General features: G+C 48.0%; 1 protein-coding gene across 2 annotated transcripts in view; it reads right to left on the bottom strand.

Annotated features, from left to right (window-relative positions):
* Positions 1-18,189: 18,189 nt before the first annotated feature.
* Positions 18,190-23,580, bottom strand: part of AVPR2 (arginine vasopressin receptor 2) — a 154,300-nt gene continuing 148,909 nt past the window's right edge. For both annotated transcript variants that reach the window (XM_063936287.1, XM_063936288.1), the window contains one exon: positions 18,190-21,904. In XM_063936287.1, the coding sequence (XP_063792357.1) occupies positions 21,699-21,904 (206 nt within the window). In that variant the 3' untranslated portion in view covers positions 18,190-21,698. The remainder of the gene's footprint in view (positions 21,905-23,580) is intronic.

Here is a 23,580-nt window from a genome sequence, read left to right on the forward strand (position 1 = left end):
TACTGATATACCTTTTATCCTCCGCTCCGTCTGCCGGATCTCCGTCTTTGTCCGGGCCCCCTCCTCAGTTGTTAGCCGGCCGCCGCCTCCCAGAGCCGCAGTGCTTCTCCGCTCTGCACTGCTCGTGGGCTTTGGAACGCACCACTTCAGCTTCCGGTTTCGCGGTCCGCGGCTTCCGGGGGCGTGAGCGAGGTGTGTGCAGTCAGCGTTGCTCGGGTGATTACGTCCACTTGGTGCAGCTCCAACGCGTTTCCCCCCCTCAGGGGCTTCGTCAGGGATAGCTGCATTCCCAATCTATTTCTCTAACGTCCTAGTGGATGCTGGGACTCCGTCAGGACCATGGGGAATAGCGGGCTCCGCAGGAGACAGGGCACATCTAAAAAAGCTTTTAGGTCACATGGTGCGTACTGGCTCCTCCCCCTATGACCCTCCTCCAAGCCTCAGTTAGGTTTTTGTGCCCGTCCGAGAGGGTGCAATCTAGGTGGCTCTCCTAAAGAGCTGTTTAGAAAAGTTTTTTTTTTAGGTTTCAATCTCAGTGATTCCTGCTGGCAACAGGATCACTGCATCGAGGGACTTAGGGGAGAGATTTCCAACTCACCTGCGTGCAGGATGGATTGGAGTCTTAGGCTACTGGACACTTAGCTCCAGAGGGAGTCGGAACACAGGTCAGCCTGGGGTTCGTCCCGGAGCCGCGCCGCCGATCCCCCTTACAGACGCTGAAGAGACGGCAGAACAGAGGTCCGGAAAGCAGGCGGCAGAAGACTCCTCAGTCTTCTTGAAGGTAGCGCACAGCACGGCAGCTGTGCGCCATTGTTGTCACACGGCTCACTGACTCAGTCACGGAGGGTGCAGGGCGCTGCTGGGGGCGCCCTGGGCAGCAATATAATTACCTTTAGTGGCAAAATAAATACATCACATATAGCCATTAAGGCTATATGTATGTATTTTAACCCAGGCCAGTTTCTTAAAAACCGGGGAAAAGCCCGCCGAAAAAGGGGCGGAGCTTATTCTCCTCAGCACTCAGCGCCATTTTCCTGCTCAGCTCCGCTGGTGAGGAAGGCTCCCAGGTCTCTCCCCTGCACTGCACTACAGAAACAGGGTAACAAAGAGAAGGGGGGCATAAATTGGCGATATTTATATATTAAGAGCGCATATATAGTAAACAACACCTTCTAGGGTTGTTTATATACATTTATAGCGCTTTTGGTGTGTGCTGGCAAACTCTCCCTCTGTCTCCCCAAAGGGCTAGGGGGTCCTGTCTTCGATTAGAGCATTCCCTGTGTGGCTGCTGTGTGTCGGTACGTGTGTGTCGACATGTATGAGGACGATGTTGGTGTGGAGGCAGAGCAATTGCCGATGATGGTAATGTCACCCCCTAGGGAGTCGACACCGGAATGGATGGCTTTAGTTATGGAATTACGTGATAATGTCAGCACATTACAAAAGTCAGTTGACGAAATAAGACGCCCGGCAAACCAGTTAGTACCGGTTCAGGCGTCTCAGACACCGTAAGGGGCTGTAAAACGTCCTTTACCTCAGTCAGTCGACACGGGTACCGACACAGATGAATCTAGTGTCGACGGTGAAGAAACAAACGTATTTTCCAATAGGGCCACACGTTATATGATCACGGCAATGAAGGAGGCTTTGCAGATCTCTGATACTGCTGGTACCTCAAAAAGGGGTATTATGTGGGGGGTGAAAAAACTACCTGTATTTTTTCCAGAATCAGAGGAATTGAATGACGTGTGTGATGAAGCGTGGGTTAACCCCGATAGAAAACTGCTAATTTCCAAGAAGTTATTGGCATTATACCCTTTCCCACCAGAGGTTAGGGCGCGCTGGGAAACACCCCCTAGGGTGGATAAGGCGCTCACACGTTTATCAAAGCAAGTGGCGTTGCCGTCTCCTGATACGGCCGCCCTCAAGGATCCAGCAGATAGGAGGCTGGAAACTACACTGAAGAGTATATACACACATACTGGTGTTATACTGCGACCGGCAATAGCCTCAGCCTGGATGTGCAGTGCTGGGGTAGTGTGGTTGGATTCTCTGACTGAAAATATTGATACCCTGGATAGGGACAGTATTTTATTGACTCTAGAGCAATTAAAGGATGCTTTCCTTTATATGCGAGATGCTCAGAGGGATGTTTGTACTCTAGCATCAAGAGTAAGCGCGATGTCCATATCTGCCAGAAGAAGTTTATGGACGCGACAGTGGTCAGGTGATGCGGATTCCAAGAGGCATATGGAAGTATTGCCATATAAAGGAGAGGAATTGTTTGGGGTCGGTCTTTCGGACCTGGTGGCCACGGCAACTGCCGGCAAATCCACTTTTTTACCTCAGACCCCCTCCCAACAGAAAAAGACACCGTCTTTTCAGCCGCAGTCCTTTCGCTCCTATAAAAAGCGACCAAAAGGACAGTCTTATCTGCCGCGAGGCAGAGGAAAGGGTAAGAAAGGGCAGCAAGCAGCCCCTGCCCAGGAACAGAAGCCCGCCCCGGCTTCTACAAAGCCATCAGCATGACGCTGGGGCTTTACAAGCGGACTCAGGAACGGTGGGGGGTCGACTCAAGATTTTCAGCAATCAATGGGTTCACTCACAAGTGGACCCGTGGGTCCTGCAGATAGTATCTCAGGGTTACATGCTGGAGTTCGAAAGGTCTCCCCCTCGCCGGTTCCTAAAGTCTGCTTTACCAACGTCTCCCTCAGAAAGGACGTCGGTTTTGGAAGCCATTCACAAGCTGTATTCTCAGCAGGTGATAGTCAAGGTACCCCTCCTACAACAGGGAAAGGGGTATTATTCCACACTATTTGTGGTACCGAAACCGGACGGTTCGGTAAGGCCTATTCTAAATCTGAAATCCTTGAACCTGTACATAAAGAAATTCAAGTTCAAGATGGAGTCACTCAGAGCAGTGATAGCGAATCTGGAAGAAGGAGACTTCATGGTGTCCTTGGACATAAAAGATGCTTATTTACATGTCCCGATGTACCCCTCACACCAAGGGTATCTCAGGTTCGTGATACAAGACTGTCATTATCAGTTTCAAACGCTGCCGTTTGGGTTGTCCACGGCCCCTCGGGTCTTTACCAAGGTAATGACCGAAATGATGGTTCTTCTACGAAGAAAAGGCGTATTAATTATCCCTTACTTGGACGATCTCCTGATAAGGGCAAAGTCCAGAGAACAGCTGGAAGTCGGTGTAGCGCTAACACAAGTAGTGCTTCAGCAACACGGGTGGATTCTAAATCTTCCAAAATCTCAATTGACCCCGACAACACATCTGCTGTTCCTGGGCATGATTCTGGACACGGTTCAGAAAAAGGTATTTCTCCCGGAAGAGAAAGCAAGGGAGTTATCCGAACTTGTCAAGAACCTCCTAAAACCAGGAACTGTGTCAGTACATCAATGCACATGAGTCCTGGGAAAGATGGTGGCTTCGTACGAAGCGATTCCATTCGGCAGATTCCATGCACGAACATTTCAGTGGGATCTGCTGGACAAATGGTCCGGATCGCATCTGCACATGCATCAGCGGATAACACTGTCACCGAGAACAAGGTTGTCTCTCCTGTGGTGGTTGCAGACTGCCCATCTGTTAGTGGGCCGCAGATTCGGCATACAGGACTGGGTCCTGGTGACTACGGATGCCAGCCTACGAGGTTGGGGAGCAGTCACAAAGGGAAGAAACTTCCAGGGCGTGTGGTCAAACCTGGAGACGTCTCTTCACATAAATATACTGGAGCTAAGAGCGATCTACAATGCTCTAAGCCTGGCAAAATCGCTGCTTCAGGGTCAGCCGGTGTTGATCCAGTCCGACAACATCACGGCAGTCGCCCACGTAAACCGACAAGGCGGCACGAGAAGCAGGAGTGCAATGGCAGAAGCTGCAAGGATTCTGCGCTGGGCGGAGAATCATGTCGTAGCACTGTCAGCAGTGTTCATCCCGGGAGTGGACAACTGGGAAGCAGATTTCCTCAGCAGACACGACCTTCACCCGGGAGAGTGGGGACTTCATCCAGAAGTTTTCCACATGATTGTGAACCGTTGGGAAAAACCAAAGGTGGACATGATGGCGTCTCGCCTCAACAAAAAATTGGACAGGTATTGCGCCAGGTCAAGAGACCCTCAGGCAATAGCTGTGGACGCTCTGGTAACACCGTGGGTGTACCAGTCAGTGTATGTGTTCCCTCCTCTGCCTCTCATACCAAAGGTACTGAGAATTATACGGAAAAGAGGAGTAAGAACAATACTGGTAGCTCCGGACTGGCCAAGAAGAACTTGGTATCCGGAACTTCAAGAGATGCTCACGGAGGATCCGTGGCCTCTACCTCTAAGAAGGGATCTGCTTCAGCAGGGACCTTGTATGTTCCAAGACTTACCGCGGCTGCGTTTGACGGCATGGCGGTTGAACGCCGGATTCTAAAAGAGAAGGGCATTCCTGAGGAAGTTATTCCTACTTTAATTAAAGCCAGGAAAGAAGTGACCGCACAACATTATCACTGCATTTGGAGAAAATATGTTGCGTGGTGTGAGGCCAAGAAGGCTCCAACGGAAGAATTTCAATTGGGTCGATTCTTACATTTCCTGCAAGCAGGATTGTCTATGGGCCTCAAATTGGGGTCCATTAAAGTTCAAATTTCGGCCTTATCAATTTTCTTCCAGAAGGAATTGGCGTCAGTGCCTGAAGTACAAACTTTTGTCAAAGGTGTACTACATATACAACCCCCAATAGTGCCTCCAGTGGCGCCGTGGGATTTGAACGTGGTTCTAAAATTTCTCAAATCTCATTGGTTTGAGCCTTTAAAATCGGTAGATTTAAAATACCTTACATGGAAGGTAACCATGCTGTTGGCCCTGGCTTCAGCCAGGAGAGTTTCGGAGTTGGCAGCTTTGTCATACAAAAGCCCATATCTGATATTCCATTCGGACAGGGCAGAATTGAGGACACGTCCTCAATTTCTCCCTAAGGTGGTTTCGGCATTTCACTTGAACCAGCCTATTGTGGTGCCTGCGGCTACTAGCGACTTGGAGGACTCCAAGTTACTGGACGTTGTCAGAGCATTAAAAATATATATTTCAAGGACAGCTGGAGTCAGAAAATCTGACTCGTTGTTTACATTGTATGCACCCAACAAGTTGGGTGCTCCTGCGTCTAAACAGACGATTGCACGTTGGATATGTAGTACAATCCAACTTGCACATTCTGTGGCAGGCCTGCCACAGCCTAAATCTGTAAAGGCCCATTCCACAAGGAAAGTGGGCTCATCCTGGGCGGCTGCCCGAGGAGTCTCGGCATTACAACTTTGCCGAGCAGCTACGTGGTCAGGGGAGAACACGTTTGTAAAATTTTACAAATTTGATACTCTGGCTAAAGAGGACCTGGAGTTCTCTCATTCGGTGCTGCAGAGTCATCCGCACTCTCCCGCCCGTTTGGGAGCTTTGGTATAATCCCCATGGTCCTGACGGAGTCCCAGCATCCACTAGGACGTTAGAGAAAATAAGAATTTACTTACCGATAATTCTATTTCTCATAGTCCGTAGTGGATGCTGGGCGCCCATCCCAAGTGCGGATTGTCTGCAATGCTTGTACATAGTTATTGTTACAAAAATCGGGTTATTACTGTTGTTGTGAGCCATCTGTTCAGAGGCTACTTCGTTTGTGTTATCATACTGTTAACTGGGTTCAGATCACAAGTTGTACGGTGTGATTGGTGTGGCTGGTATGAGTCTTACCCGGGATTCAAGATCCTTCCTTATTGTGTACGCTCGTCCGGGCACAGTACCTAACTGAGGCTTGGAGGAGGGTCATAGGGGGAGGAGCCAGTACGCACCATGTGACCTAAAAGCTTTTTTAGATGTGCCCTGTCTCCTGCGGAGCCCGCTATTCCCCATGGTCCTGACGGAGTCCCAGCATCCACTACGGACTATGAGAAATAGAATTATCGGTAAGTAAATTCTTATTTTTTTTTATATAGGCTTAGTCTATGCCTTAATTAAACTTAATTACCCAATCAATTATTAACCATTGGGTTGTTCCATTCACTAAAGGTATTGTTTTCTGTTAAAACACATTCAGTCTGACATAAAAAGAAAAGAAAAAGAGACAGAATAGAGGGAAAAAAAGGAAGAAAAAGGGGCAGGAATGTTCATGTCTATAATGAATCATTGTATTATTAATTCACAAGAAGGCAGCTAAATCAAAATCTATATTCAGACCCTTTGGTGCAATTGTGTCAATCTGGTTAATCCATTTAGCTTCTTCCTTGGATATCTCTATTAGCTTATCACCACCTCTCCAATTATTCCTGACCCTTTTGATACCCACAAATTTCAAACCTGCAGGATCACTGTTATGGAAATTTTTAAAGTGTACTGGGACACTATGTGTTTCCACATTCTTTATTATATTTCGTATATGCTCCGCAATGCGGATTTTTAAGGGTCTGATAGTCCTCCCGATATATTGTAGCCCACATGGGCATTCCAGCAGATAAATGATTCCCTTAGTGTCACACGTGACAAAATCTTCAATTTTAAATTCTTTTTTGTTGGTATTTGAACAGAAGGTCCGAACACTCCTTGTGCTAGTTTGATTGGAGTTTTTACAATTCTGGCATCGTAAACAGTAATGGAAACCCTTTCTTTCTCCACTGTTCATCCAGGTCTGCGTTTCCACCTTATTTGTGTTGGATTGTAGTGCACTTTTTACTAATGAAGATCTAAGATTTTTCGCTCTTCGATATATTAGGCGTGGTTTCCTGGGGAGTATTCTATTCAATTTCTCATCTTTTAATAAAATTGGCCAATATTTGGTCAGGATTCCTTCCAATTCTCTTGCTTGGGAGCTATATTGAGTTATAAAGGACACTTCATTTTCCATCCTATCTTCTTTCTTTTTGTTCTTGGGGAACTCCTTATGAATTTAGAAACCTATACCAAAGGAAGAGGTATGACAGCAAAGCACCGGAATGAAAAGAACGATCAGGATTATGAAAGTGCTGAGGAGAACATGAATCTTTTTTTAGAGCTGGCAGGGTCAAGCATGCCTATGGAGAAAGCAGAGTGGAGTTTAACCCAAAAAAGAAAACTAAGACCAAGCGAGGAAAGAGAGGAGGAATACGCGAAAGGAGCAAGGGCCAAAATCTCCTATATATTTGCCTTGTCTGTGCCTGGCCCTCTAACGCTGGGCGGAGTCACAGGCACAGATCTGGCCAGGAACAGTCCCCTCCCCATCTCCGCCCAGTCCCCTCCCTATCTCCGCCCAGTCCCCTGTCTCCCTTCTCCCCGTACACTCTCTGGTGACAGAGCAGCCGCTGACTGTGAGCGGAACTCACACTACCCGCCTCACAGACTAACGGCTGCTGCAGAGTTCAGGGGGACATGCTGAGCACTGGCAGCTGGTCTCGCTCCCCCTCCCACCCGCGGCAACCACCCGCATCTGCCCCCCACCCGCGGCACTCCCGCCCTCTCCCCCTCCCGCAGCACCAACATCCGCGGCACTCCCGCTCAGAGGCGTCACTTACTGTTATAACACCCGGTGCGGTCGCGGGTGAAAAGGGGGCGTGGCTTCGCGTCCCGACCCCCGTTTTCGGCACATTGTGGGTCGGGGGATACGGCCTTCACCCGGACACTGCTGAATCTGCAGTGCTGGCTTCTGCGCTGTGACAGGAGCCGGGTTGCAGCATCCAGCTCCTGTCACTGAGCAGGAGCCGGCACTTTGGTGTCACCCCTCAGAGGGAAACACCCGGGTGCGGCCCGCACCCCCCGCACCCATGTTGTGGCGCCACTGCTCCTGCCCCCTCCCCCACCCGTAGCACAAACACCCGCCGCATCCACCCACCACCCGCGGCACTCCCGCCCCCTCCCCCACCCAGAGCACAAACACCCGCGCCACCCACCCGCGGAACTCCCGCCCCCTCCCCCACCCATAGCACCAACATCCGCGGCAACCAACCGCATTCGCCCCCCACCCGCGGCACTCCCACCCTCATCCCCACCCGCAGCACCAACACCCGCGCCACCTACCCGCGACACCCACCGCATCCACCCACCACCCGTGGCACTCCACCCCCTCCCCCACCCGCAGCACCAACACTTGCTCCTCCCGTAGCACTCTGCCCCCTCCCCCACCCACAGCACCAACACCCGCTGCCCCCCCCCCCTGCGGCACCCAACGCATCCCCCACATCCGCTCCCACCCGCGGCACTCCCGCCCCCACCCGTAGCTCCCACACCTGCAGCACCCCCGCCCCTCCCCCACCCGCTGCAACCCTGCCCCTCCCCCATACCCACCCTCTCCCCCACCCGCAGCACCAACACCCGCGCTACCTACCCGCGGCACCCACCGCATCCACCCACCACCCGTGGCACTCCACCCCCTCCCCCACCCGCAGCACCAACACCCGCACCACCCGTGGCACTCTGCCCCCTCCCCCACCCACAGCACCAACACCCGCTGCTCCCCCCTGCGGCACCCAACGCATCCCCCACATCCGCTCCCACCGCGGCACTCCCGCCCCCACCCGTAGCTCCCACACCTGCAGCACCCCCCGCACCTCCCCCACCCGCTGCAACCCTGCCCCTCCCCCATACCCACCTCTCCCCCCGCTGCACCCTTCACCCAACCCGCACCACCACCGCATCTGCCCCTCTTGCACCACCCCTCCCCCACCCGCACCCTCTCCCCCCCAAACCTCGGAATCCCAGCAGCTGCCTCCCACCACCCAACTGCACCACCACTGCTCCAGCCCCTGCCCCCCCTCCGCACTTGTCCCCCCACCCCCAGCACCCCCCCTTCCCAATCCACGGCACTCCCACACCAGCTTCTCCCACACCCACATCACCCCTGCTCCCAACCCCCCACCCATGGCACCCCCGCCCCTCTCCTACGCACAGCACTCCTGCTCCCGCACCCCCACCCCTCCCCTACCTGTAGCACCTGCCCCTGCAACCGTGGCACACTCAAACCCACCACCCCCCCAAATGCACCACACCGGCAAACCGCCCCCTCCCCCACCCTTGGCACCCCCCCACTCCACCCCCATACCCACCTCTCCCCCGCTACGCCCCTGCATCCTCCACTGCACCCACACCACAACCGCATCTGCCCCTCCTGCACCCACCCCTCTCCCATCCGCAACACCCCTGCTCCTGCACCCCCTCCCCCACCCACGCCACACCCCCAACCCTCGGAACCCCCGCAGCCGCCTTCCACCCCCCATCCGCACCACCACTGCACCCGCCACTGCCCCTCCACACCTGTCCCCCACCCATGGCACAACGCCCCCACGCCCAGAACCCCCCCCCCCTCCCCTACCCACGGCACTCCCACACCAGCTTCTCCCACAGCCCCCCCAACCCTCCCAAACCCACATTACCCCTGCTCCCAACTCCCCACCCATGGCACCCTGACCCTCCACTACGCACAGCACCCCTGCTCCCGCACCCCCACCCCTCCCTGCAGCACCCCCCCACCCGCCCCTGCAACCATAGCACCCTCACCCCCACCCACCCCCAACCGCACCACACTGGCTAACTGCCCCCTCCCCCACCAGCGGCACCCCGCCCCTCCCCCACTCCACTCCCATACCCATCTCTCCCCCGCTACACCCCTCCACCCCACCCGCACCACCACCACCACCGCATTTGCCCCTCCTGCACCCGCCCCTCCCCCATCCGCAACACCCCTGCTCCCGCACCCCCTCCCCCACCCGCGCCAACCCTCGGAAACCCCCGCAGCTGCCTCCCACACCCCAACCGCAGCACTACTGCACCCGTCCCTGCCCCCCCGCACCTGTCCCCACACCCATGGCACCACACTCCCACCCGCAGCCCCCCACTCCCCCACCCACGGCACTCCCACACCAGCTTCTCCCACAACCCCTCCCACACCCATATCACCCCTGCTCCCAACTCTCCACCCATGGCACCCCGCCCTTCCCCTACGCACAGGACCCCTGCTCCCCCACCCCCATCCCTCCCCTTCCTGTAGCACCACCCGCAACCGTGGCACCCTCACACCCACCCAACCGCACCACCCCGCCAAATAGCCCCCTCCCCCACCCACAGCACCCCTGCACCCGCCCCTCCCCCCCCCCCCCAACACCCACGCACCTGCACCCCCACCACCCGCAACAGCACCACAGCCGGCCCTCCCCAACTGCGTTAACCCCGCACCAGCCCCTCACCCACCCACAGCGCCCTCTGATCCCCTCCCCCATCCGCCCCATCCCCGCACCCGCCTGTGCCCTGCCCGCGGCGCATCCGGACCCCCACCACACCCCCACAGCCACCACTGCCCCACCCACAGCACCTCCGGCCCCTCCCCCACCCCCATCATCTATAGACACCTCCCCCATCCCCAGCACTTCTACAGACCATCATCCAACCTCCCCCTCTGCAACCCCACCTCCCCCTACATCACCCTCCCCCACACACAGCACCTCCAGACCCCCTCCTTCATCCACAGCCTCCTGCACCTGCCCCTCCACCACCAGCAGCATCTACAGACCCCATCCACACCCCCTCACGCCCCACCCGCAGCATCCTCACACCCGCCCTTTCCCCACCGCCGCACCCCCTCCCCTGCCCCTCCCCTACCTGCCGCAGCTGCACCAACCGCCCTACCCCAACCGCGGTATCCCTGCACCGGCACCCTCCCCCACCCACCGCAGCAGCACACCTGGCCCACCACAACTGCCGTAACCCCGCACCCACCCCTCACTCATCCACAGCGCCCACGGACCCTCTCCCCCATCCGTGCCATCCCCGCCCCTCCCCTGGCTACCGCACATCCACATCACCTACCCCATCCAGATCACGTACCCCACCCGCAACACCCCCGCCACTCCCACAACCACAGCACCTACCCGCCCGCATTATCTGCAGACACCCTCCACATCTGCGGACCTCCCACACCTGCCCCTCCCCCACCCGCAACACCTCTGGACCACCACCCGAACCACCTCCGGACTCCCTCCCCCATCCACAGCTCCCCCGCATCCACCCCTCCCCCATCCACAACATCTACATCCCCCATCCGTGCCATCCCACACCTCCCCCACCCACAGCACTTCTGAAACCCATCACCTAAGCTCACCCCCCCTGCACCTCCAAACGCACACCCCTACATCGCCCCTCCCACACACACACACACACATTACCTCCATACCCCCTCCTTCATCCACAGTCCCCCGCACCCACCCCTCCCCCACCAACAGCAACTACACTCCCCATCCGCGCCCCCTCCCAAACCCACCCCTCCACCACACATAGCACCTCGGACACCATCCACAGCCGCTACAAGTGATTCCCTGAATCGGGCTGATCAGCCGCACGGATAGGAACCTCACTGAACCCACCCCCTTTCCAAACCCCCCAAACTTTTGTGAGTATAGTTGCTACCAATGGACATTGGATTAATTAGAAACACTAATACTGTGGCCATTATGTGTATAAGCAACACTGCTACCTGTGCCCATTGTGTATAAGTGGCGCTGCTACCTGTGCACACTGTGTGTTTAAGCGGCTCTGCTACCTGTGGGCACTGTGTGTATAAGCGGCTTTGCTACCTGTGGGTATTGTGTGTATACGCCGCTCTGCTACCTGTGGGTATTGTGTGTACACGTGGCTCTGCTACCTGTGCCCATTGTGTGTATAAGCACCTCTGCTACCTGTGGGCACTGTGTATAAGCACCTCTGCTACCTGTGGGTATTGTGTGTATAAGCGGCTCTGCTACCTGTGGCCATTGTGTGTATAAGCGGCTCTGCTACCTGTGGCCACAGCACCTTGGTATCTTATCTACAGTGCATTGCTGTTACTCATCTGGTACTTCATAATGCAGACACTAGCAGTATATACTACACTATGTTATTCATTGTGCCCTGCGGCCACTCTGCACGCCCTCACAAAGGCCTACGCCCCCTTGACAATCGCACGCCCTCCCCCCTTACAATATTTACCCACTGCCATAAAAAAATCAATCAGGTAATACTCCATGTACTAACAATTATAGCACAGCTGAAGCCCGTGCAGGGGATAATGGGTCGTAGCCTCTTGCAACGGTATTTTCTCTCTAACCCCTTGCCTCTCTTTATCCTCTCCCTACCACCCTGACTCTCCCTATCCTTTACCGATCGCACAGCGTGTCTGTACATTCCCTTTCTCCCCCCCTACGCCTCTCTATCTTATCTCAACCGGACACCATTTCTGTATGCCCTCTATACTGCCCTGCGTTTCTGATTCTGTTATCTACCGCCCTGCGTATGTTCAAAGCCGTGCAGAGGTTAACGGGGCGTAGCCCCTAACGACGGTGTGAAGAGCGCCCGTAGGGCGCGATGAATCACCTAGTAAGGAAGTAAAGACTGAAGGAATTTTCAACATCAGTAGTGTTACTCTAACTAAACAACAAGAAAAAGTTCTGAGTAAAGGGTTAAAATATGCACCCCAAAAGAATTTAAATAAATTCGAAACATACATTAGCCTACACAAATTCGTAAGGAATTTGACACTGAAAAAATACTTTATGAAAACCCGGGAGGAAAATGCAGGGGCAATAGAATCTTCCATCTATCAGCATACCACTCTGAAAAAGAAATCTAAGTTTTACCCTATTCACCAAAAGGGTCCCTTTGTGGAGACATTCCAACGTATGGTGGAGAAGGAACTGGAAGATCTTACAACAAAAAATAAGAAGTACAACTTGACAATACAAGAACACAAGGCACTAAAAGAATTAGAAGCCAATCCAGATATATGCATCAAACCAGCCGACAAGGGATACTATATAGCGAGGTAATATCGCAAGTGGCTAGAATGTACCCTTCTTTCCAATCAAACTCCGCTAGGGTTTGTAAGATGTCCATTGAATCCCTTAGGTGACTTTGTTGTTTTGGTACTAATGGCTGGAGGAATTGGTCAATGTACTCTGAGAGGTTACTGGTGAGAGAATCTATTCCAGCCACTATAGGCCTGCCCGGTGGATTCCTCTTATCCTTATGGATCTTGGGCAGGATATAGAACACTGGCAATTTCGGATGGTCTTGGTAGATGTAGTCATACTCCTTTTTGCTTAGAATTCCCAGATGGAGTGCTTCTTTTAGCATACTTTCCAATTCCATTTTGTATTCCCCCGTGGGATCCTTGGACAGCTTTTCATAGGTAGAGGTGTCTCCTAAGGTTTTCATGGCTTCTCCTACATACTGTGACCTATCCATAATCACCAAACCACCTCCCTTGTCGGCTGGTTTGATGCATATATCTGGATTGGCTTCTAATTCTTTTAGTGCCTTGTGTTCTTGTATTGTCAAGTTGTACTTCTTATTTTTTGTTGTAAGATCTTCCAGTTCCTTCTCCACCATACGTTGGAATGTCTCCACAAAGGGACCCTTTTGGTGAATAGGGTAAAACTTAGATTTCTTTTTCAGAGTGGTATGCTGATAGATGGAAGATTCTATTGCCCCTGCATTTTCCTCCCGGGTTTTCATAAAGTATTTTTTCAGTGTCAAATTCCTTACGAATTTGTGTAGGCTAATGTATGTTTCGAATTTATTTAAATTCTTTTGGGGTGCATATTTTAACCCTTTACTCAGAACTTTTTCTTGTTGTTTAGTTAGAGTAACACTACTGATGTTGAAAATCCCTTCAGTCTTTACTTCCTTATTTTGGCCCTTGCTCCTTTCGCGTATTCCTCCTCTCTTTCCTCGCTTGGTCTTAGTTTTCTTTTTTGGGTTAAACTCCACTCTGCTTTCTCCATAGGCATGCTTGACCCTGCCAGCTCTAAAAAAAGATTCATGTTCTCCTCAGCACTTTCATAATCCTGATCGTTCTTTTCATTCCGGTGCTTTGCTGTCATACCTCTTCCTTTGGTATAGGTTTCTAAATTCATAAGGAGTTCCCCAAGAACAAAAAGAAAGAAGATAGGATGGAAAATGAAGTGTCCTTTATTACTCAATATAGCTCCCAAGCAAGAGAATTGGAAGGAATCCTGACCAAATATTGGCCAATTTTATTAAAAGATGAGAAATTGAATAGAATACTCCCCAGGAAACCACGCCTAATATATCGAAGAGCAAAAAATCTTAGATCTTCATTAGCAAAAAGTGCACTACAATCCAACACAAATAAGGTGGAAACGCAGACCTGGATGAACAGTGGAGAAAGAAAGGGTTTCCATTACTGTTTACGATGCCAGAATTGTAAAAACTCCAATCAAACTAGCACAAGGAGTGTTCGGACCTCCTGTTCAAATACCAACAAAAAAGAATTTAAAATTGAAGATTTTGTCACGTGTGACACTAAGGGAATCATTTATCTGCTGGAATGCCCATGTGGGCTACAATATATCGGGAGGACTATCAGACCCTTAAAAATCTGCATTGCGGAGTATATACGAAATATAAGAAAGAATGTGGAAACACATAGTGTCCCAGTACACTTTAAAAATTTCCATAACAGTGATCCTGCAGGTTTGAAATTTGTGGGTATCAAAAGGGTCAGGAATAATTGGAGAGGTGGTGATAAGCTAATAGAGATATCCAAGGAAGAAGCGAAATGGATTTACCAGATTGACACAATTGCACCAAAGGGTCTGAATATAGATTTTGATTTAGCTGCCTTCTTGTGAATTAATAATACAATGATTCATTATAGACATGAACATTCCTGCCCCTTTTTCTTCCTTTTTTTCTTTTTTTCCCTCTATTCTGTCTCTTTTTCTTTTCTTTTTATGTCAGACTGAATGTGTTTTAACAGAAAACAATACCTTTAGTGAATGGAACAACCCAATGGTTAATAATTGATTGGGTAATTAAGTTTAATTAAGGCATAGACTAAGCCTATATAAAAAAAAATAGATTGGGAATGCAGCTATCCCTGACGAAGCCCCTGAGGGGGGGAAACGCGTTGGAGCTGCACCAAGTGGACGTAATCACCCGAGCAACGCTGACTGCACACACCTCGCTCACGCCCCCGGAAGCCGCGGACCGCGAAACCGGAAGCTGAAGTGGTGCGTTCCAAAGCCCACGAGCAGTGCAGAGCGGAGAAGCACTGCGGCTCTGGGAGGCGGCGGCCGGCTAACAACTGAGGAGGGGGCCCGGACAAAGACGGAGATCCGGCAGACGGAGCGGAGGATAAAAGGTATATCAGTAACGCATACTGCGATCAGGAAATACCTGTGTCAGCATACACTAATCCAAATAGGGTGTATAAGGTCTTGCTGCTTTGGTTCATATAAGCACTTAATGAGACCATAGTGTGACTTTACAAGCACACCACTTTCAAAACCAGCACGGTTAAAAATAACGGAAAGCCCTTGCGGCAAAGGAAATCAGGTCTCAGGACACTTGAAGCCGATTAGGCTGTGACTTTGTGGACGAGTGTTTATCCATCTAATTAGAGGGATTGATATTGGAAAAAGATTTTAGATACGATCTATTGTGCTTTTATAGATTTTTAATCATTTGTGATGAATAAATGTGGTTTAATTTAATTCATTCAGTCTGATACATTTCTACATGCTTTCTTTTTCCTTTTTTCTTTTCTTTATTTAAATGCTGCGCCAGGATTTCATATTCTAATCTATAACCAGTAAGGGCACCGGTTTATTCTACGGCTGCAAATTTTAAATCTTAAATTCTTTAATTTTAAGGAGTTTGCGCAGATATTATCTTCTTTAATCATTACCTGATGGCGTATTCTGCGAGGCCACGCCCCCTGTGATACCACACCCCTTATCTGGGAGTACGCGTGCCTTAGGTGCATGTAAATATAACTATTACCGTTCCCCTATCATGGTGCCCCCCCTTTCATTTTCTTCTGGATCTGCCCCTGCCTGTGGTCTAGAGTGGGGGGGGGAGGGGTACTTCAGTAGAATTTGTCTATTAGGTGGTAACATGATGGTGCAGCTTTAATCCATACATAAAGTCAGAAAGATGTGTACTAAATGTTTAATGATATAGTAAACTTTACCACTGTCTCATGGATTTTCTTTAATGTTTTTACTTGCTTTGAAGGGAATCACATAAAAAACCGCTGAGAAACATTTGTGTACCAGAAGTCCGCGCTCCCAGGAACCGGAGTTTATGGCATTCCAGAGATTTATACTGAGCTCTGAAGTCTCACCCCTGAGAGTACGTAACCTGTGTGCATATAACGGCATTTATTGCTTTGTACAATGAGAGAAGGATCTGGGTCTGTTTTTGTTGTCATTGGTGTAATCTATTTAAAACATTTTGGTTGCAAAAGACCATCTACAGTATATTGGCCATGATCCCCGTGTGCAATATTTTTTGTCTTTGGGCGGGATGTATTAATATACATCGCCGCCCCTCGCCGCTTATCGCAGCGATGTTGATTGCATATGTACTAACATATGCGGTCAATATCTCAATGCGGTGACGGAGGCCCCCCGCAATACCTGTGAGGTGGGCTGCGGGGGGTCTCCATCACCTCCCAGGGGTCTCCACACTGCCCGCACGCCGGGAAGCAGCAGCAGGCTGTCCCCGGCGCCTCCTCCTCCCCCCTGCAGCCGGAGGACCTCCAGCTGTGTTGCTAGGGGGAGGAGGAGATTACCTTCCGGTACCAGGGCTGCCTGGAGGAAGGTATGCCAGGGAGGGAGGGGGGTCGGCGTCTGCGGCGGCGGGTTGCGGCGGTCGGTGATAAGAAGCCCATAGGCTTCTATAGGGTATCGCCATCCAGAGATGGCGATACCATGGACGGCGAAAAAACGGCGGTAGGGTCTTAGTATATTTGAAAATGCGGTAAAACCCCCGTTTTCGGGGGTTTTACCACATTTTTCCTTTAGTACATGAGAGTAACTCATCTTTACCGTAATGTGGAGATCCTTAATTTCTTTAACGTTTCTTTGTCAGCGACTAACATTCACTGCATTGTAACCGGGCTGCTTTGCGGAGTAGATTGAGTTCTGATGTTAAGGTCAATGTTAAAAACTTGCATAATAACCTAATAGTCTCTCTGTCGCTCACATCTCTTCACCATTTCAGCAAAACATGTTTTCTACTTAAATATTCCTCAGAGTTTAAACAGAACCTCTCAGCGAGCCATAATAAATAAAATAATATCCCATCACCATCACTATTTGCCCAGGAACGAGTCCAGGAAGTCTGGCACTCGATATCCTAACAGCGCAGCACAATGGTTCCATATAAGTTGCCATGAGAAACCTTATTTAAAAATGCTTGTAGCCATAGGGATCAATGTATTAAGCCTGGAGACGGCATAAGGAAGTGATAAACCAGTGATAATTGCAAGGTGATAAACGTATCAGCCAATCAGCTCCAATATGTAAATTAACAGTTAGGAGCTGATTGGCTGGTGCGTTTATCACCTTGCACTTATCACTGGTTTATCACTTCCTTATGCCTTCTCCAGGTTAATACATCTGCCCAGTTGTGCCTTAAGTTATAACCAATGCAGGGAAATGGCGCTGATGATCCGGTTTGAATGTATATATCTGTGATAGCTTTTATCCCTCAAGTACATAACAGCTACATAATGGGGGGTAAGGTGCAGTCAGGGAGATTGCTAGACTCTTCAGGGAGTCAGGGAGATTGCTGTTATCTAGGGAGTCTCCTTGACCATCAAAGAGAGTTAGCTAGTATGATGGTATGCCGTTAGCATCCCAACGGTCGGGATGTCGGAGGTCATGTGACTGACGCCGGAATCCCGGGCACTCGGAATCCCGGCGCCAGAACACCGACCGCTGACATCCCAAAGGTAGGTATTGGGGTGATGGTTTGGGTTAGGGCCCAGGGGGGTTAGGGTTAGCCACTATCCCCGAGTCTTAGCCCTAGCAGCCACCCCCAAGTCTTAGCCCTAGCCGCCACCCCTGGTGTCATAGCCCTAGCCACCATCACCCCCCCCCCCCCCTCCCGAAACTTAATCCCAACTGGCGGTATAATGTATCACAGACAGTATGACCTAGCTGCGCTTTACTTTGGAGGCTTAAAAGTTTGCCTCTTAAATTAAACTGATGAATCATTATTTATTATTTACAATGAGCAACACAAGAGGGCGTCACGTTTACAGGGAGAAAAGGGCGGGAAACAAACAAAGCACACGGATTACACTTTTTTTCGGGTACGTTTAATGATGTAAAATATAAGAATATAATGATGCATTTATTTTTAAAGAAACATGGACAAGATGTCTATTTTAAATAACAAAATCACCCCCCCCTCCCCCCCAAAAAAAGTGATAATGAAGAAATAAAAATAGAAATATTCACATTTGGTGCATAATGGAAAACCAGCCTGTCTAAATTTTCCTATTCAACCATCCAGCATAAGCATCTTAAATCACTCATTCAACAGAACACCGCTCATGTAAGCCAAAAAGCTGAAATGGTAAAGCACAACCTGTCAGTTATTCCTCTTCAATATTGCTGTGAAAACAGTGACTATAACCCCGTGTTTGAAGCCGCCTATCCGTACACTCTATTGCTCTTACCTAGAATCTTACAAGTCAATAACTCAGGAATCTATATTGTCCAAAGTGATGGACGTTATGTCAACTTCCTGAGCTAGATTTAGTTAAATATAAACATTACAAACATTTCAGGCTTATATATTTATCTCATTAGTGCACGTTTTACAATACATAAATATATTACTGTCCAAAAGAATGTATTTATCTGGATGTATCACATATGAAGTATACAAAAGGCATAAGTAACCATTGAAGAGAAGCAGCATACACAATTCCATTACAGGTTGAGTATCCCATATCCAAATATTCCGAAATACGGAATATTCCGAAATACGGACTTTTTTGAGTGAGAGTGAGATAGTGAAACCTTTGTTTTTTGATAGCTTAATGTACACAAACTTTATTTAATACACAAAATTATTAATAATATTGTATTAATTGACCTTCAGGCAGTGTATATAAGGTGTATATGAAACATAAATGAATTGTGTAAATGTAGACACACTTTGTTTAATGCACAATGTTACAAAAAATATTGGCTAAAATGACCTTCAGGCTGTGTGTATAAGGTGTATATGTAACATAAATGCATTCTGTGCTTAGATTTAGGTCCCATCACCATGACATCTCATTATGGTATCTAATTATTCCAAAATACGGAAAAATCCGATATCCAAAATACCTCTGGTCCCAAGCATTTTGCATAAGGGATACTCAACCTGTACAATGCTGAAAAACTGTCATGACTAAGAATATAGCGCATTATTTAGACAGTCCAGAGCTTGTCAAACACATGATGTGTATTCCTATATAATAATATTAATAGACCATAGCATTTTTGATAAATAGATTTTTACTTGCAAGTTTGTAAGAGCAAGTTAGCTTGCAAGTTAGCTTGCAAGAAAAAGGACCAATGAGATTTTTTCGATCTGCGTCTGTGTACGTAACCAACAGGACTACGCAGACTGAAAACATCGTCCTCTTGCAAATAGAGGCACAGTGCCTCTATTGTCCTGTGCCTCGAGTCACATTAAACTCTCCTGAAGCCTCCATTGTTAACTGATTGCATCTGCAAATTCCAGGAGGAAATGTAAATATGGCCACTTGGGTGGCTAATACAGACCTGCAGAAACTCTCCTCCGCTGTGTATGAGATGCGCTCAGGCAACATCAGATTCCCCTTCCAAAGCACTACTGACCTGATTCAGATCCCGATGTTGCTGATGCACCTGTCGCAAAATACCGATCTTCTGCACTTTGCGCATATGCAGGATCCGCACTGTGCATCATTGGAAGCAGAGTGTATGCAGACTGCAAGTCACTGACAGTATGCAGTCATTTGGGGGCAGAGAGGGGGTCGGCGAGGGCCGCCTCCATTTCCTAAAACGAAGGTGTGTCGCCTCCATTTTGTGGGAGTGCTGTGGCCAGGCTCTACGTTGGAAGACGGAGATTTCCTGGCCTCTTGGTAAAAGCTACAGCGGCCGTAAATAACACGAATAATGATCCAGAAGGCAAAACGACTCCTCTTTGTATAGCTGACTGTTATTATCTCACTTCTGTTCGTACTGTACGGTGACAAATGGCATAACCTGCGATCAGTGAGTTCCCCGAAGCACCACTGGAGCTGGGGAAAGGTTACTCCGAAAATGGAAAGCACAAGAGGAGATTTGTTGATAACAGCAAACCATTAACTAAGGAAAGGATTACAGGAGACTACATGAATTTAAATGTCTATATTCAATGAGGAAAAAAATAAAACATAGCGACAAGGTCCACTTATAATATTATTTATATAATGATCACAGCATTATAATATTAGGATTCTCAAATGTGCTTCTTATTGTTCATTATTGTTAGTTCTTGTCTCTTTATAGATATGTACTATAAGTGCCCGGTTCTATTGTCCATTTCAGGAGGAATCCATATGCTAAGATTAATTTTTTTTATTTTTTTATTTTTTTAACAAGTTCCGCTCAATCAATCATGTTTTATGAGACAGTGTTTGGTTCTCTCCCAAAATAAGTGCACTGATGCATATGTGAGAATCTATTCACTGGCGCACAACAGGCAAGTAATTTTACATGACAACCATGTCAATGAGTTATCCACTATGTACATTTAACAAAACAGAATCTGTACATTGAGTACAACTTCCCCAGCCTTCTATAGGGATTCACATATTTGGGGCAGAAGGCAGACATCTGTTAGTTCGGTTAATATGGCACCTTAATAAAGGTTAAATATATAATCCCCCTTAACATCCTGACAGCCAGAGATTTCCTTACTGTGGTACATGCCTCTCTGGCAGCAAACAGTGATCAAAGCAGCCTAATTAAAAGTAATTTATTCTATACACGATAGCCCTGCTGTAGACGGCACAGATCATAGAGATTCCATTAACTATACACTGTGTAGAATAATTAACAACTTGTGATGAAAATAAAACATTATTTGTGAGCTTAGTACATTCTTTACTCAGTAAATTCATATATATCTCAGAAAATCACAAATGGGTGAATAGTTACAGAGCGATAATCCTGCTCCAAATAAATAGCAATCAGTAATATGTCAGTCTCTATATATATATTACAGGAAAGTTGACAGCGATTTTTTGTTTTACATTATAAGACAGTAGCTTTAAAACTATGAAACACCCTTGCACAATGTATCACATGAATATAGTGTGGACATGTATTGTATTCCTATAAATTATTTGATATTGTTCGTAGAAATAGAAGATTCATTGTGAATTCTTGCTCTTGGGCTCTCCATACAGCAACACTTCATTGAATTTGCTTTGGACAGTACAGTAAGGGGTGCAACAGTTGTCCTTTGTTGGGCTATTAGTTGTACCCATGGCAAGTCCTTTATTTCTTTATGCATGGAAAAGTTTTAAGTACGCCATTCCTCAGAATAACTCTTCCTTTAACACATGACATATTCACACTCACATCCTCCGTGGTATAACAGATATCTGTTTCCTTCATGTTATGGATATATAAGGTGCAGCTTGATAATAAAACAAAAATTGTTTATAGATAAGAAAAAGTTGTGATCACGTACACATCTATTCATAATCTATTCATTTATCTCAGATCGATATGAGAACCCATTTGTTGGGAATAGATGATGTTTTCCCCACCGTCCTCCTTATTTTTCGCCACATGCTTCCTACCTGGCCTGGGTGCATATAACACGTCACTTATGGTACAGTAATGCCATCAAAAATGTCTGCCAAACTGTACTCAATACAGAGACTCCTTGGGTAAGGTAGTGGAACCAGTGAAACAAGAGTCTTCAGGCAAAGAGTTTTTGCGTTGTTTTGTCCTACAGCCACAACACAAGATGGCTTGTACATCTTTGGAGACGCTGCTGCTGAAGATGGTGTATATCCAAGGGTTGGTACAGCTGTTTAAACTAGCCAAAATCATGAGGATCTGGATAGCAGAATCTGCGGAAAGAAACAGCGGAGAAGCCCGTTAAATAACTCCATGTATATCTTTAAAACCGTTATGGTTATGCCATTACATTTTAAACTATGTGAAATCTGTATACAGCTCACAGTTTCTCATTGGAAAGAGACCTGCTCCCAACTATATCCTGTAGCAAAATCTTAAGACATATGACCCTTCATGATTCTGTAGGTTCTCCTTAAACACTTCCCCCGACGCGGTCGCATCAGATGCAACCACACCAGGCTGGGCTTTGTACCAGCCTGTAGTGGTCACGATGTACCGATGATCAGTGGTCATGTATATCGGTCACTGATGGTTACAAAAAGCAATATTTTCAAAATGTTAAAAAATGTATATATTTTTTTAAATAAAATCCTGTTGGATAAGTTTTAAATAGATGTTTTTAACTTAATTCAACTATTAAAAAAACTGCCAATTTCTGAGCTTTTTTTGTAATAAATATTGGCCAGTAAAGTGGTTAATAGTATTATTTAACATAGACCACTCTGTCATTAATGTATGCCTTATTTTAAAACAAATGCAGTAATTAGATTTTATTTTTATATGGCATTGATGCAGTGATCTATTTACAGCAAGGAACACTTAGGTAACCTACTTGTCTTCTATGGATGTGGAACTGCTAGAGGCTGAGCCAGTGGCCAACTCTAACCAAATTGTTATTTTTAGGATACATTTCCATATTATATTCAGATGTCATTTATGCACATCAAATAGTGCAATGGGACATACTTGAAACAGTGGTGTGTGCCCTGGGTATCTGCTGTAACCCAGAGCGACCTACAGTATAATGAGACATTAACTCTCATTTTGTAAACAGATCTACATAAACGGCAGCTAGTATCTTGGTTGCTATGGGCAACAGCAAATATGTGCACTGCATCTGGGTATCTGCTGTAACCCAGAGCGACCTACAGTATAAGACATTTACTTTAATTTTGTAAACTGAACTAGATAAACGGCAGCTAGTATCTTGGTTGCTATGGGCAACAGCAGATATGTGCACTGCATCTGGGTATCTGCTGTAACCCAGAGCGACGTACAGTATGACACATTTACTTTAATTTTGTAAACTGAACTAGATAAATGGCAACTAGTATCTTGGTTGCTATGGGTGACAGCAAATATGTGCATTGCATATATATATATATATATATATATATATATACTTTTTCTTGGTGATTTCTCTGCGACGCATGTACATATCTCTGCGAGAATGGTGCCGATGCCTTTTCCCGGTGATATCGGCAGAGTTGGCAGAAAGGTAAGTATTGTCTGTAGGTGCAGTATAAGTGGTGTAGGTCCTCCTTGAATCAGAACCCGTGTATATTGCCTACACTGCACCCATTATAGATTCGTTCTTGGACCTCATGAGGTTTTTGTTAAACTTACATATTTCCATATGAACCACTTATTGCTTCACTAGTTTATATGTAGTTTGTTTCCCGGAGTTAACCCATGCACGGCTGGTCTCTCTGTTAGCTTTACGCGCTGTCCCAGAACATCTTATCATGTTTCTGTTTTCTCTCTGTCACCCATCATACATTTCTCTGCATCCTTTGGTGATGTCCTGCCAGAATATAAATCCTCACACCATCCCACACTGTCATACATATAATCAGCTCCTCTGCAAACATTCTGGGACAAGGGTTCC

This window comes from Pseudophryne corroboree, chromosome 8 (genome assembly GCF_028390025.1).
Source record: "Pseudophryne corroboree isolate aPseCor3 chromosome 8, aPseCor3.hap2, whole genome shotgun sequence".
NCBI lineage: Eukaryota > Metazoa > Chordata > Amphibia > Anura > Myobatrachidae > Pseudophryne > Pseudophryne corroboree.